This window comes from Mastomys coucha, unplaced genomic scaffold (genome assembly GCF_008632895.1).
Source record: "Mastomys coucha isolate ucsf_1 unplaced genomic scaffold, UCSF_Mcou_1 pScaffold20, whole genome shotgun sequence".
Taxonomy (NCBI): domain Eukaryota; kingdom Metazoa; phylum Chordata; class Mammalia; order Rodentia; family Muridae; genus Mastomys; species Mastomys coucha.
This window is the reverse complement of record NW_022196903.1, coordinates 30,182,479-30,198,994: the sequence shown is the minus strand read 5'-3', so window position 1 is coordinate 30,198,994 and position 16,516 is coordinate 30,182,479. Positions and strand designations below refer to the sequence as shown.

The 16,516-nt window shown below is 44.4% G+C and overlaps 1 protein-coding gene across 4 annotated transcripts in view; it reads right to left on the bottom strand.

Moving 5' to 3' along the window:
• Nup205 (nucleoporin 205) overlaps positions 1-2,193 on the bottom strand; it is a 69,849-nt gene extending 67,656 nt beyond the window's left edge. The window contains exon 1 of one of the 4 annotated variants that reach the window (XM_031381529.1): positions 1,947-2,193. In XM_031381529.1, coding sequence (XP_031237389.1) covers positions 1,947-1,974 — 28 coding nt within the window. In that variant the 5' untranslated portion in view covers positions 1,975-2,193. The other 3 variants (XM_031381528.1, XM_031381532.1, XM_031381530.1) reach the window with 3 other exon arrangements.
• Between the last annotated feature and the right edge of the window lie 14,323 nt (positions 2,194-16,516).

Here is a 16,516-nt window from a genome sequence, read left to right as displayed (position 1 = left end):
AAAAAAAAAAAAAAAAAAAAAAAAAAAAAAGCAAAGAAACATTAAGGACTTTTATGATCCTTACTAAACTTTCACTGTGCAGCTTAGCATGCCCAGATTTACATGTATGGCTGTTATCTTACAATCTGGTCACTATATGTTCCTCTGTTCTCCAAATAAAAAAACCAAGACAGTTGAAACACTCAGGCAAAGTCACACCAGAGCTGTGGATCTGAAAGTGACCAGTCCCTTCCCTAACCAGTGGATTATACCACCTCTATACATAATACTTGGCAAGTTAATGTGTTTCAGAAGATGAATAAGAGATGTAAAAAATATCTAGCACAGTAAATGAAGAAGTTAAGATTGATCTAAGTAAGCCCGCTTGAACCCATCAAGACAGTTTATTAAAAACTCAGTGAGAGGGGCTGGAGAGATGGCTCAGCGGTTAAGAGCACTGATTGCTCTTCCGAAGGTCCTGAGTTCAAATCCCAGCAACCACATGGTGGCTCACAACCATACATAATGAGATCTGACACCTTCTTCTGGTGTGTCTAAAGATAGCTACAGTGTACTTACATATAACAATAAATAAATCTTAAAAAAAAAAAAAAAAACACAGTGAGACTAAACCACAGGCAATAAAACAAACAAGTCAGGTCTTGTAAGTGTTGACAAATGGGGCTATGGGTGAAGCACAGTGGCAGAGCATATGCTTGGCATGTGTGGGGCCTTGGATTCAACCCAATTCACACACATAAACACGATTAAGTTTAAGAGACTAATAGAATATATGAACAGGAGAGCCTAGGGTCACAAGCATATATTGGCAGTAGAAGACATGATAATTGAGCACAAGGCCCTTGGCTCCATCTTCAGAAGCAGGAAGCACTGTCAGGTCTTCTGTGTGAGGGTTAGAGAGAAGGGAGTCAGCACATCTCAATCATCCAACTCCCTGCTGTGTGTGCTTCTCCTATGTCAATCCCACAGTTGCTAATCTCTGGTCAAAAATTACAGCTCACGCCTTTAAACCCAGCACTTGGGAGGCAGAGGCAGGAGGATTTCTGAGTTCAAGGCCAGCCTGGTTTAGAGAGTGAGTTCCAGGACAGCCAGGGCTACAGAAAGAAGCCCTGTCTCTAAAAAAACCAAAACCAGTCCTGCTGAAAAAGATCGTTTGAAAAAGATCGTCCGTAAACATCTGCTAGGTCACCTCTTAATTGTACTCATGAATCGAGTGTCTAAAATCCGCTTCAGGAGTGCCGCACCTCGTACAAAATGTTTGACATCTAAGTCCTCCCTACTAACGACCGACACTGCGTTCCAGGAACCATGACAAGTCAAAATCCATCCACTTCTTCAAGCATCTCTGGTGGTTCCAATTACCAAAGATGACTCCACCCCCAGCTTTTCCACAGCGCTGTCACCGTCCCGCGTGGCTTTGACAATGGTGCAGGCCGGTCCACTCCCTCAGAGTCGGGAGGCGTGTGCTGAGCGGGTGGCACCCTCTCGCCGGGCACCTTCTACGAGGTCCTCGCTGCTGGCAAGCCCTCCTCATCTCTCACCCCAAGACCAGCCCACAGCCCGCTTGGAGACCAACTTCATTCCAGCCTCGGCTGGGCCTCCAGCCCGGGACTCGAGCCGTACCTTGGCGATAGTTGGCCTCCCTACACCTGAAGGGTATTCCGGGGAGGAAACGGGTTCCGGATCGCGCGCCTGGCTGCCCGAGACCCCGCCGCTCCGCCTCCGCTTCAAACACCGGTTTCCCCGGCAAAGCCGAAGCCGCGCCGCGCGCCATTCAAACCGAGGCAGCGCGGGGCTGCGGGCCGGAACGCGGCGAGAGCAGGCCCTGCGCACAAACTCGCGCCCGCGCGCCCTCCGAACGGCCTGACGGCAGGAGCGCTCCCCACAAACCAGCCCCGCCCCCCCCGTGGGTCCCCGTGGGTACCTCACGGCCCCGTCGCGCTTACCCGAATTTACCGCCAACAGCGCCGCCATCTTGGAGGAGGATTGAAGGAGCTCTCCGGCCTCAGGGAGGACCCCGGACCCGAGGGCCTGCCCGCGTCGACGCCTGAGTACAAAGGCGCCCCGAGAGCCTCCGAGAGCCCCATGCGAGGCTCGAGCTGGTGTACACAAGGCTCCCCACCCTGCTCTGGCCTAGGGCCATCGCTCCTAACTGCGACCATTACCGTTAAAGTAAGGCGAGGGCCACCGGTTCGGAGATTAATCGTGCAATGCATCATGGGACTCGTAGTTTATTTTCTAGTGAGCCGTGATGTTGACTAGCATGAAAAACGTAAATCAGTGAAATGGAAAAAAGTTCTCGTTACTTTCATTTCAACTTAAATTTCATTTGAATGGCTCCTTTACCTTGAAAGAGTAGAGTGAAGTGAGTCTAAGTGACTAAGGAATTTCTATTAAGTTAGTATATTCTGTAGACATAATCATATTGTATTATGAAAATTTCAGACAGCTACAAAAATCTGAGCACTGTCTGCCTGACTACAAAAGTGTCACCCATTTGCTTCCACACCCCCAACAGGTTATTTTGAGTCAAATTCAACATAATCTTGATAAACACCAAATGTTTTTTTCTACCTAAGCAACCAAAATTACTAAACTCACTTGTTAAATTTAAATTTGCTAATTTATTGGTTTTTTTTACCGGTGTCCATTTCTACAGTATTGGGAATTGAACCCAGGGCCTGGCTAATGTTAATTGATTATTAACCACTGTGCTACATCTGAAGCCCTTTTAAAACTATTTTTTATTATTTTATAAATATGGTGTGGGCAGAGGTGGTGCATGCCTATAATCCCAGCACTTAGGTGGAAGAGGCAGGAACATCTCTATGAGTCTAAGGCCTTCCTGGTCTATAGAGTCTGGCAAGGAAAGCCAAAGCTACATAGTGAGATGCTGTCTCAAAAACAACTAAAGCAAACAAACAAATAAATAAAAACTCTGGTGTTTGCCTGAATGTTGTCTGTCTACCGAGTATGTATCTATCTACCTGGTACCTTAAATGGTCAGGAGAGATTGTCCTGGAACTGGAGTTACAGATGGTTGTGAGATGCCACAGAGACAGACCCGAGGGAACCACTTCTTTTGTGCCATACTAAATTATTGTTAAACATTATTAAATACTACAGAGTAACTTTTTAAAAGATTTATTTATTCATTTATTTATTTATTATTTTATGTATTTGACTGCTCTATCTGCATGCACACCTCCATGCCAGAAGAGGGCATCAGATCCCAGTATAGATGGCTGTGAACTAACCTGTGGTTGCTGGGAGTCAAACTCAGGACCTGTGGAAGAGCAAGCAGACAGTGCTCTTAACTGTCTTAATGACCTGCCTCTCCAGCTCCTATGGAGTAACTTTTTTAAAAGCTCCTCAATGACAATTTTATTAGAGTTAAAAAGAAAAGCAGAGTACAGGTACGGTGAAAGTCCCTGTAGCCACCGGCAGAGGTGGAGAAAAGGCAATGTGGCATCAAGTTACGCATGGAATAAAAACACACATTAAGAAAGGGTCACCCTGCCGGGTAGTGGTGGCACATGCCTTTAATTCCAGCACTTGGGAGGCAGAGGCAGGTGGATTTCTGAGTTCGAGTCCAACCTGGTCTACAGAGTGAGTTCCAGAACAGCCAGGGCTACATAGAGAAACCCTGTCTCCAGAAAAGAAAAAAAAGAAAGGGTCACCCTGAGGATACACTCCCATGTGCACAGCTGGAAACATGCCCCACTCACAGTCACTCCACAGCCTGTACTACCCTATGGATGCACTGGAATAAGATTAGCCTAAGTGAACTCCCAGTGACCCCTGTGGCCACTTTCACCCAGGCTACAGGCCGAGCATGCTTCCTGGAGTTGGCTCATGAGAGGATTTGTAGTTGGTACAGAACATAATTTTTTATTTGCATGAAGGATTGTGCCATGGTTAGTGCAAGCACCCTTACCAAATGCCCCTTCTGGTTATATAAGTAGGCTGTTTGGTTTTCTTTTCCATTCAGCTGGGAGATACCCTTTTTGAACTGCCTTGCTGTTACATCCTTAATTTCATTGAAAAATTCTCTCAAAAAAAATTTTTTTTAATTAAAGCAGGGCAGTGGTGGCACATGCCTTTAATCCCAGCACTTGGGAGGCAGAGGCAGGTGGATTTCTGAGTTCCAGGCCAGTCTGGTCTACAGAATGAGTTCCAGGGCAGTTAGGGCTACACAGAGAAACCCTGTCTGGAAAAATGGGGGGAAAAAAAAGTCATGAAAGTACAAACATATCTGTAATCCCAACCCTCAGAAATCTGAGGCAGGAGAGTCAAAAATTTGAGGACAAAGCAGGCCAGACGTAGTACCTCCCTCTCCACACTCCCCCACTTATACACAAACACAGGATAGCCAGGGTTACACAGAGAAACCCTGTCTCCAAAACAAAACAAAACAAAAAACAAAAAAGGAGGGGATGGGAAACTGGGCTTTCATTGCAGGAAGGGGGAGGTCTACGGAGCTGCTAACCCTTAAGGACCTGGAGCCCTGAGACTGTAGGCCTGAGAGACGAAATGTATTGCTAAAGACTATGGCTCCTGACACCTAGGGCCAAGAGCTGTGACACTAACATACCACTTGCTGCTGCCACCTGATCTTCCCAGTACTTCTAGATGCCAAGAATTACAATAGCCCACTAAATGGCACAAACATAGTTTGTATGGTGGCTAGTGTTAATTGTCAACTTGACAGACTCTAAACTGGCCTGTGAGACAGGCTTCTGAGAATGCCTGTGGAAAATTATTTTGATTTTGTTTATTGAGGTCACCTCAATAAGGGTAGACCACCCTCTGGCTGGGATCCTTGAGTATATGAGTGAAGAAGGAACTGAGCAGCAGCATGCATGGATTCCCCACCCTGTGCTTCCCGGTGTGGCTCCTCTTGTCTAGACAGAATAAGTTCTACCCTTGTACTATGAGCTAAAGTGAATTCCTTCTCTCTCTCTCTCTCTCTCTCTCTCTCTCTCTCTCTCTCTCTCTCTCTCTCTCTCTTCCCCCCCCTCTCTCTCTCCCTCTCTCTCTCTCTTTCTCTTTTTTGTGGTTTTTCGAGACAGGGTTTCTCTGTATACCCCTGGCTGTCCTGGAACTCACTCTGTAGACCAGGCTGGCCTTGAACTCAGATATCCACCTGCCTCTGCCTCCCAAGTGCTGAGATTAAAGGCGTGCGCCACCACTGCCTGTCTTTTCTTCTCTCTTGAGTAGCATTTGTCAGGGCATTTTAAGACAGCAACAGGAAAACAAGCTAAGATAGAGAGGGTAAAGGCCGGAGTAACAACCCTTGAACCAGAAGACTACCATGACTAAGTCTCTAACATCAAAAGTCTGGAGCAATAGCTCTCTAGTTCCAGGGCTTGGAGCTCTAAGTCTCTGGGTCTGTCACTCTAAATCCTAGGCTTTGGGCACTCAGGGCTACAGACCCATACTGAAAGAATGCTTCCTATGCAGTGGTAGCGCACACCTTTAATCCCAGCACTTGGGAGGCAGAAGCAGGTGGATCTCTGAGTTCGAGGCCTGCCTGGTCTACAGAGTGAGTTCCAGGACAACCAGGGCTACACAGAGAAACCCTGTCTCCAAAACAAAACAAAACTAAACTAAAGAATGATTCCTTGTGCACTTGTGATTTCTATCTGGGAACATTAGAACTCCTGCCCAGGTGAAGCATCATCTGCTGCCATATTAATGGGGAGGTCAGAAATGTGAGAGTCACTCTGAGTTTCCTTCAGTTCAGTCTACCTTACAATCATTTCTGGGGCTCTTTTTTCTCCCGTCAGGCCCATTCTTCTCGGAAGGTCTCATCTCATACTTGACATTTTCCAACCATCTTTGAAACAGTTTTTCCGAGTTCCAGCTTGTTCCCCCTCGTGGATTCTTAGAGTGGCTTTGAAATCCAAGAGGACGTCATGTTTTGTCCTCATTACTATTCCATTACTTAATAACGTCATTTGAAAACTCCCTAGCAAGTCCCTGACAAGTTCTTCTTCAACCTCCCACACACTTTCTTCCAGTAGTGTCTTTTACTCCAATCATTCTGGACTTTCAACTTCCTGCAAAAAGATTATCAAGTCAAGTACCAAGGCCTTTGCACCTGTACTATACATCTAAATTGCCCCGCACTTCCTTTCTATCTCCGTGAGAACCACCCACTAACCTATCCTCCAATCACACCACGTCTCCAAGTCACATGGTCTGTTAAGGGAAACTGTAACATCATCTTCAGGTCCTCCTACTGCTACAGCTGCCACAGCTGGCTCAGGGTCTTCTCTACAGATCTCCCCATCGCCCTATTTTACCTATCTGTATGATAGTCCTAGAACCCATCCTTACACCTTCAGTCCCACTTGTTTCCAGTTCCCTTCTACATGGTAACCAACCTCTTCCTAAAACCCTTCCTATTCTCTTACTGCCATATCCTCTTTCTCCCCTGCATTGTTGACACGATCTCGGTAGAGCATCCTCTTCTTCATCCGGTTACTCCTCATTGGCCTTCAAGCCTCGACTTGGGTATTACTTCCCCTCATTCCGTTACTAGCACAGACTGAGTTAAAATCCCTCTTGTGCTCTTACAGTGTACTATGGTTTTTGTAACTTCTTCCTTGTGGCCGGGCAGTGATAGCACACGCCTTTAATCCCAGCGCTTGGGAGGCAGAGGCAGGTGGATTTCTGAGTTTGAGGCCAGCCTGGTCTACAGAGTGAGTACCAGGACAGTCAGGGCTACACAGAGAAACCCTGTCTCAAAAATTAAAAAACAAAACAAAACAAAACAAAACAAAAAAACCCGAACAAACAAAAAGAAACCCTTTTTCCTTGTGGACAGAAATATCCATATAGACGATAATGAATAGAAGTTCATCAGATGAGTAAGAATGAACAAAGAAAAGCTCCAACCTTCCACCTTATTATCTCTAATTTTTAAAAAAGATTTATTTACTATGTATACAGCTTTTGCCTGATTGTATGCCTGCAGGCCAGAAGAGGGCACCAGATCTCTCACTGTAGATGGTTGTGAGCCACCATGTGGTTGCTGAGAATTGAACTCGGGACCTCTGTGAGAGCAGTCAGTGCTCCTTACTTCTGAGCCATCTCTCCAGCTCCACTAATTTTTTTTTTCTTTTTTTAGGCTGAGTCTTCTATATATAACTCTGGTTATCCTGAAATTCACTATGTAAACCAGGCTGGTCTTGAACTCACAGAGATGCCCCTGCCTCTGTTTCTGAGTGCTGGGACTAAAGGTGTACACCATGACACCCTGGTCTTGTTTAGATTTTTAATGTGCCTCAAAGCTCATGTGTCGAAAACTTGTCCCCAGTGCAGCAACATTCAAAAGCGGGCCTTTGGGACATGATTGAGTAGTGAGGGCTCCAACTTCATGGATGAGTTAATTCGTTTTTGAACTTGTGGCTTCATATGTTCAGAAGGTGAGATTTTGTTATAAAAGAAGCCCCTCTCTGCTTCCTTGACATCATGAGCTAAGCAGCCATGCACTACTCCACACTGCCCACCAGGATGTTCTGCCTTCCTACAGGCCCAGAGCCAAGGAGCCCAGAGATCATGAACTAAAATCTTTGAAACTCTAAGCTAAGATAAATCCTCTCACTAATTTCATTGCCTTGGGTATTTTGTCAAAGCAATGAGAAGCCGACACACATCCGTTGCCAGAGTGTACCATGGGCTTCTTGATGATAGCATCAGAAGGATGTAGCTTATAAAGATACTCTCTTGAGAGTATCTGGAAACTCTGGGATTAGGAGGATGAGTTCCTCTACTGATGCTGGGTTGTCCAGTGTGGATATGAAAGACATTTCCTCCTACAGCAGATCTCTGGAACTGACAAAGGTATGAACCATAATTGCTAAGCATAAAACACCAAGTTATGTAGAATAAAACATGTTTGCAAATCAATTCATAGGGTTCAAAAGAGTCTGGATTAGAAGCTGCAGAGGGCTCGTCAGTGAATGAAGATATCAACTCAGCACTTAACAACATCAGTGAATTCTGTTGCTGAGATTCTCATGGCCCTCTTGACGCAACCATATGACTGAATAGAGTGACTGAATAGAGTTACACAGCTCTGCACATTTTAAAGTACACATTGAATAAGCCCCAAAGCAGTGATAAGACTAAGTTGAATGCTTCTAACATTAGATGGTCTGAGTGGCAGCAGGAACTCAAGTAGAATTTTGCTCTTCCTTACCTTGCCATCTTTTCCAGGCACAATGCCCTAGGATTAACCAGGAATAGCACACATGCGCACATGCTCCGATCAGCGGCAACCTTAAGCACAGCAACTCAGAAGCAAGTCAGTTTTTTGCAGAATCTGAGGTGGAGCAGGCAACTTATTTATTAAAGTGCTTGTGTCAGGAGTGTCCAGAATGAAGTCAGATTACCAGAAGCCCACTATGTGGTGTAATAGGCAACCTGTGATTCCAGTTGAATTAGTCAGGATTCTCCAAAGGAACTCCGTGTGTGTGTGTGTGTGTGTGTGTGTGTGTGTGTGTGTGTGGTGTAAGGAATTCATTAATGTGGCTTATAGACTGTGGTCTGGGTAGTTCAACAGCGACTCTCTCCTGATAAAAAGTCCAAGAATCCAATAGTCTTTCAGTCCATGATACTGGATGTCCCAGCAGTCCCAAGCTGATGCTGAAGTCCTGGGAATTCCAAGAGAGCTGATGGTCTTTGGTCCACGTTGGACTCTTGAAGAAGAAGCCATTGTGAAGGAATGCCTCAGTAGTAGGTAGATGAGTTTGTGAGCGAGAGTAAAGGCAAGCAGAAAGCAGAAAGTTGCTTCTTCCATGTCCTTTGATGTGGGCCTTGACCAGAAGCTAGGTCCCAGATTTAGGGTAAGTCTTCCTACCTCAGATGATCCAGTCAAGAACATTTCCCACAGTGTATCCAACGACTTTGAGTTTTAGCGCATTCCTGAGGCAGTCAAGGTGACAACCAAGATTAGTCAGTCACCACACCAGCCTTGGAAGGCAGAAATGGGATCTGATCCCCCAAGCAAGCTGGCTAGGAAGACTACCCATATCATTGAACTCTAGGTTTGCTTGAGAGATCTGACCCAATGAATAAGGCAGAAGAGAAATCCAGGATTATTCCCAACATCAATCTCAGGCCTTTATATGCACAGGCACACACACACACACACACACACACACACACACACACACACGTCCACACACATATGCCCATAGGCATGCAAACATGGATGAACATACACACAGTACACAGACAAAAATTTAAAACAAACATTTAGGCAAAGAAGCTGGGATTGAACTCAGGGCCTTGAAAATGCTGAACATGCACTTACTAGAATGAAATAGAAATGGGATGTTCCTGGAGACAGTTGCTGCTGCCACTACTACGGTCACTGCCACGTTTCTCATCCTGTTACCACCCCAGCCTGCTCTGCTTGTGATCAAGGCCACAAATAGACAAGAAAAAAAAAATTAAAGAGAAGCTGAGACACATGGGAGAGGACCTGCTCGGTTCTATTGCTAGGAAGGAGGCAGCAAGCATAGGCCATACAGATGTAAGCTGCACCAATCACAACACAGACAACTTCCAAACACAAGCCTTACATAATGACCAATCACAAGCCCTGAGTTGCATGACCCACAAGCTTTCTGTTGAGTCGGGAATGTCAGGAGTTTGCCTGCTTCCCCATGGTATCAGCAAAAATATTTACAGAGTGCTCAGAGTCCCAGAGAGTTCTAGGATGTCTGCAGAGAAGTCTCTCAAAGCCTGTGTCCTTTGCCTGGAGTAGAGTGACTGGAGTAAGGTTGCCAGAAGCACAATCCCTAGTCAGTAGCTGAGATTGCAGGGCTCCCTGCATCGGGGTTGGGGGTAAGGGTCTGGGGGAGTTTCTTTCAATGTCTGTGACTTCTTCAAACCAGCTAGAACGCTCTGATGGTAGTCAAGCCGGTTGTAAAAACAAAGAGGGGTTGGTTTATAGCGTCCTGTTCAAGGTAGACAGGCACGTAAACGTTCTCTAGGTCAGGAGCCATAGCCCATTCAGTAGAGGGCTTGACCCTCTTATAAACTGCCGTGGGTTCCATTCCTAGCACCAACAAGCAAAGCATGGGTCTGTAGAGTGTATGGACTGTAACTCACACATCTCACCTTTGTACACTCACATTCGAGCTTACAGAGCAGGGCCTGTCTTAGTCTGAGTAAAAATTTCACGGCAGGGCCTGGAGAGAGGGTTCAGTGGTCAAGAGCACTCACTTGAGAACCAGAATTTGCTTCCCAACAATGACATGAAGCCACTCACAACCACCTGTAACTACAGATTTAGGGGATCCGATGTTCTCTTCTGATTTCCACTGCCATTAGCATGCATGTTTATAAACACTTGCAGACACACTCACATATACATAAAGTAAAATTAAATTTTCTTTATATAGGACCTCCAAAATAAATGAGTCAAAAATGGGACAAACTTTAATAAGTAGTTTTGTTTTGTTTTAAAGCCAGGTAGTGCAATTACTCTCTTAATATGCTGTCTTGATTTTTTTTTGGTGCAAGAACGAATTTCCAAATATTAATTTAAGTGGATCTGGATTAATGAAAGATTTCTGTAACTTTTGCTTCCTTATTACACGCTATTGAGCTAAGCTGTGACTGTGATTAAACACAAGCAGAAAAGGAAGTGTATTCCAGATGAACACATCTCTGCCAAAAGTTCAAAAATACTCAGATATTTCCCTGGTGGCACTTTGCAATTATTTGCATGTTGCATTTTTTCCCCCTTAACAAAGACCTTAGTCTGCAGCCTGCACTATTTCATCCCCTCAGAAGTCTCTAAACAAAATTGTCTAGATCCAGATCTCTATTTTTAACACCCTTGAAAATTCCCTTGAGTAAGTCACTTGATCTAAATGTATGGAATGTCCTCTAGGCTCTTATTAACGTCAAGTACACTATGGTCCCTCCAGGTAAATTCAATGTATTTATTAAGATCTCACCAAGGAAAGCAAACAGAAAAAAGAAAGAGGACAGGCAGTGGTGGTGCATACCTTTAACCCCAGCACTTGGGGGCAATGGCAAACGAATTTCTGAGTTCGAGGCCAGCCTGGTCTACAGAGTGAGTTCCAGGACAGCCAGGGTTATACAGAGAAACTCTGTCTTGAAAGAAAGAAAGAAAGAAAGAAAGAAAGAAAGAAAGAAAGAAAGAAAGAAAGAAAGAGAAAGAGAAAGAGAGAGAGAGAGAAAGAAAGAAAGGAAAGGAGGGAGAGAGGGAGGGAGGGAGGGAGAGAGAGAGAAAAAGAGAGAGAGAGAGAGGTCCAGTACTAGTGCCCCCCCACACACAACCACACAGCCATGACTTTGTGAAATGGTAACTTGTAAAGCACCATAGGAGCTTCAGGGAAGGCTCAGCAGTTGAAAGTACACCCTACCCTACTCTATTGTGAGACCTGGACTCTGGATTCCTGCACCCACAAACACCTGTAACTCCAGTTCCAAGGGATCTGATGCCCTCTTCTGGCCTCCTTAAAGGTACCTGCATACATATATGCACATACAGTCATATGGACACTTAACACACATACTCTCACACACACTAAAGAATGAAGAAAATGAAGTACCATGGAAATTTAGATAGGGGAATGGGACAAAAATGCTTTTGCCTCTTTTTTTTTTTTTTCATTGAATGAGAGGATGAAGAGTTCTCAGGAAGTGAAGGAGAGAGGGGAGAAAGAGAATGGGGAGAAAAGGAAACAAGAAGTAAACCTTCAGGGCTTTCTCCAAGAATCTACAAACCTACCCCTCCCAAGAACTTAAACTCTAGGTATGCTTCTTAGATTGATGCAGAGTTGAAGGAAGTAGCCAAAGCCTCAGAATCAATAGGCTAGAACTCATTGGTATATGAACAGCTCATGGAAGTAACTGGCAGTATAGAAAAGTAGATCAAGTCCTATGCGTGACAGACAGGTATGTGTGAACATATTTCCAAGTGAAGGATCTTTACAGGATCCTTCTGCATGCATTGTCTCATTTTCCTCATTAAGCTTTAATGAATGACAGTTTTACAAGTGAGTAAACCAGCTGGGCAGTGGTGGCTCACGCCTTTAGCCCCAGCACTTGGGAGGCAGAGGCAGGCAGATTTCTGAGTTCAAGGCCAGCCTGGTCTACAGAGTGAGTTACAGGACAGCCAGGGCTATACAGAGAAACCCTGTCTCGAAAAAGAAAAAAACAAACAAACAAACAAAAAAAACAAAACAAAACAAAACAAAAAAACGAGTGGGTAAACCTCAGGTCAGACAAGTCAATTGGCCTAAGATCACCCAGGAGATAACACAGCTAGATACAGCCCATGTGATCCAACCGTCAGTTCAGTGTTCCCTCTGGTCTAGAAAAAGGAAGATGAAATCCTTTCTTAGTGATGCTGGTATCATCTGTGCATAGATGGAGTCTAGACTGGCCTTTCATAGTCTTACAAAGGTCTCTTTTAAGTCTATACTAAAGGCTAGACTGAAAGGGGATAAAGAGAGAGGTTGCAGCATTCACTTAAGCAAAAGAGGCAAGAAAATTACTAGGCTCAAGGTGCTGCTAGGGGTGTGGCTCATTGCTAGAGGTTGTCTAGCATGCACGAGACCCAGAATTCAGTCCCTATCACGCCTAAGTTGCTGAATTCAGTCTCCAGTAGGCCCCCAAAATATACACTGTTCTAAAACGTTTACCTTTCTCACAAAATGTAAAAAGGAGGGGGTTTTGGTTTGGTTTTGGTTTCTTGAGACAGGGTTTCTCTGTATAGCCTTGGCAGTCCTGGAACCCACTCTGTAGACCAGGCTGGAATCGAATTCAGAAATCCACCTGCCTCTGCCTCCCAAGTGCTGGGTTTAAAGGTGTGAGCCACTACTGCCCGAATGTTTTGTTGTTGTTGTTGTTGTTTACTTGAAGACAAAAAGCAATGGCATCAACATTATCGTGTTAATATCCGATTATCACTTGAACTAATGCTTATTCCTATATAGTAATATCTAACGCTTATCAAGTAGATGGAGTCTTTTGTCTCATAGTCCACAAATTGTTCTGTTTGAGATGTGCAAGCTCATTTAATCTTCACTCCTTAAGAGTTAAGTAAGTGATGCTGGGCAGTGGTGGTGCACACCTTTAATCCCAGCATTCGGGAGACGGGCAGGAGGATCTCTGAGTTTGAGGCCAACCTGTTCTATATGGCTAGTTCCAGTACAGCCAAGGCTACACACAGAAATCTTGTCTTTAAAACAAACAGACAAACAAACAAACGGCTAAGTTAGTGATGCCCCTAACATCATGCAGAGAGTTGGGTTTCCCAGCATCACGCAGTGGAGCTCACACAGAGCTGGGCTTCTCAGACTCACACAACCATAGACTACATTGCCTTCTCAGGTGCCTGCCAGATTCCTTCTGAGAACAAGGAGACCTCTGTGTGGCCTTGGTTAGAAGGATCACCCACACTGTGTTCCCTTGACACCTTTCTCTCCCTCCACCAAAACACTCCGTATTTTATTCAGTCCTGTAGTCACATCTGAAATGGCCTGTCTCTATAGGCTGAGTTATGGAAGCAGATGTTGTAAACATCTCACTCACCATCATATCCCAAACACCTGGATCAACATGTGGACCCTAGCAGCTTCTCAATACATAATGTATTAAGCTAATTAACAGATTGATCAAAGAAACACCGCTAATACTGTCTACTGTGTACCTAGAACTGTTTCAGAGAACAAATATTAAACAACTCTAGGAGGTATTACAGTTCTACATCATCATTATCATCATCATATCATCATCATCATCATCATAAAAGCTAGAGTACACAGCAGTTGAGTAATTTGACCAAGGTCAGAGTAGAAACAGGTAGTTAAGTTAGAATTAAAACCCAGGCAATGTGGCTACAGAGTCTATGTCCAGAACCAGTAAGCTGAATGAATGATTGAATGGATGGATGGATGGATGAATGAATGAATGAATCAATGAATGAAAGGAAGGGAGAAAGCAAGCAAGCAAGAAGATACTTCAACAGTCACAGATTATCCTGGTGGCTCTTGACAGCTTCCTTTCAGGCTCAGGTTGGTTACTTCTCAATGGCCTTCACCACTTGACCATCAGAGGTAGACCTTGGCTGCTTGGAACCCCACAGATTTCTGTCTCACTTGCTTTGCTTTTTTGTTCAGAGAAACAAATGGCTCAAGGTGGAAATAGTTGTCTAAATGTTTTGGAAAAGAACTGAAAACTGGGGCTAGAAAGATGGCTCAGCAGATAAGAGCTCTAGCTGCTCTTTCAGAGGACCTGAGTTCAATTCCCAGTACCCATATGTGGCTCACAACCATCTACCATGGGATCTGATGCCCTCTTCTGGCCTGCAGACAGATTACTCATATACATAAAATACATAATAAATTAAAAAACAAAAAAACAAAAAAAAAAACTAAAGCCTGGTTCTCATAGCATTGCTAGATGTCAGTAGAGTGCCAAACTGGAGGGTGGGGGCTGGGAATATTATTTTATTTACAACTCTGCAATATCTTGCTGAGATTTCTAACATCCTAAATAAACTGGAAAAAGTATTTAAACAAAATTGTACTTATTTGCCAAGCTGTGGTGTCGCACACCTTTAATCCCAGCGCTTGGAAGATAGAGGCAGGTGGATTTCTGAGTTTGAAGCCAGCCTGGTCTACAGAGTGAGTTCCAGGACAGCCAGGGCTACACAGAGAAACCCTGTCTCGAAAGAACAAAAGAGAGAGAGGGAAAGAGGGAGAGGGAGGGAGAGAGAGAGAGAGAGAGAGACAGAGACAGAGAGAGAGAGAGAGAGAGAGAGAGAGAGAGAGAGAGAGAGAGAGAAATTGCACTTATTTAAAGCACGCAGAAACTGCCATTATGACATCTGTGTGGTCTGTTACCCAACTTGTTCTACAAAAGTTTGTATGTAAAACTAAACACTGGGTAAAACTAAACACTGAGTCTGGGGTAGAGCTTTTGCCTAGTCACAAACAAGGCTTAGGTTCAATCCCAACTACAAAACAAACAAGTTTGTTTCTTTTCTTTTCTTTTCTTTTCTTTTCTTTTCTTTTGGTTTTTCTAGACAGGGTTTCTCTGTATAGCCCGGGCTGTCCTGGAACTCACTCTGTAGACCAGGCTGGCCTCGAGCTCAGAAATGCCCCTGTCTCTGCCTCCTAAGTGCTGGGATTAAAGGCGTGCGCCACCACCGCCCAGCACAAGTTTGTTTCTTAAAATACTCTTGCCAACTTCTGGAATACTGAGAGGAAAGAAAAGAAAGCACAGTTTGAAAATAGTTGGGCCTAAGCATGCACAATTCTCTTTTCTACTTTTGGCAGGCGATGGTGGTGCATAACTTTAATCCCAACACTTGGGAGGCAGAGGCAGGTGGATTTCTGAGTTCCAGGACATTCTGGTCTACAGGGTGAGTTCCAGGACAGCCAGGGCTACACAGAGAAACCCTGTCTCAAAAAACCAAAACCAACCAAACAAAAACCAAAACAACAACAACAACAAACCCAGAGCTCATGTAGCCCAGGCTGAGGTGAAAATAACTATGAGACTGAGGACTACCTTCTGATCTTCCTCCCTCCCTGTCCCAAGTGCTAGGATCATAAGCTCAGCATTTCGTCTGATGCTGGAGATCAAATCCAAGGCTAGAACTACTAAATGACTACTCTACCAACTAAGTTACATCCCCAGCAAGAACTCGGAGTAAGATTGCACAGAATTATGCTCTTAATAACAGAGCATGAGCTAGCATTATCCGTGGGCCACTGACATGGTTCAGAGGGCTGCTGCCAAGCCTGACAACCTGAGTTTCATCCCCGGGAACTACATTCTAGAAACAGAGAACCAACTCTGTAAGTTACCTGTCCTCTGACCTCTAAGTGTGTGCCCTGGTCATGCCCCAACATCTGCACACTACAGAAATAAATGTTGAATTTCCTTCAAGAGTTACCATAATTATGGTTCTTCCCTTTATTTTTTTTTTCTCACTGGAGAATCTGAAACCCATGTATAGTGCTTAGAACACCACAATCTACAACATTAACCCTGATCCCATAGATGATCAGCATTTGCTGAACAAGTAAATAACATAGAAGGGGAGATACAGGTACATGGCCAGCTTCTGTGGCCTAGAATGCTTTAAATGAAAATCAGAACCAGGGTGTAGCTCGGAAGTGTGCCACTCGCCTAAAATGGTGAAGTGTGGGTTCCCTTCATAGCACCACAGAAAAGGGAAAGAAAAATGGAGGCTACCTTCTGCAAAGAGGCCAATGTGAAATTACAGAGCTTACTCTCTCCAAAATTTTTATGGTATTCAAAGTGAGAAATCAGAAAATATTTAACCTCTGAGCAAAATGATCATTGAACAAACTGCTTTTTTCAAGGTCTTTCACAGGAATCATAAATGGTTACAATATTTTTCAATACCTGTGGATTTCTCCTAGCAGTGGGGGAAAGGATCCTATTTTGGAAGCATATGGAACCTTTAGGGAAAACAATTTCTCCC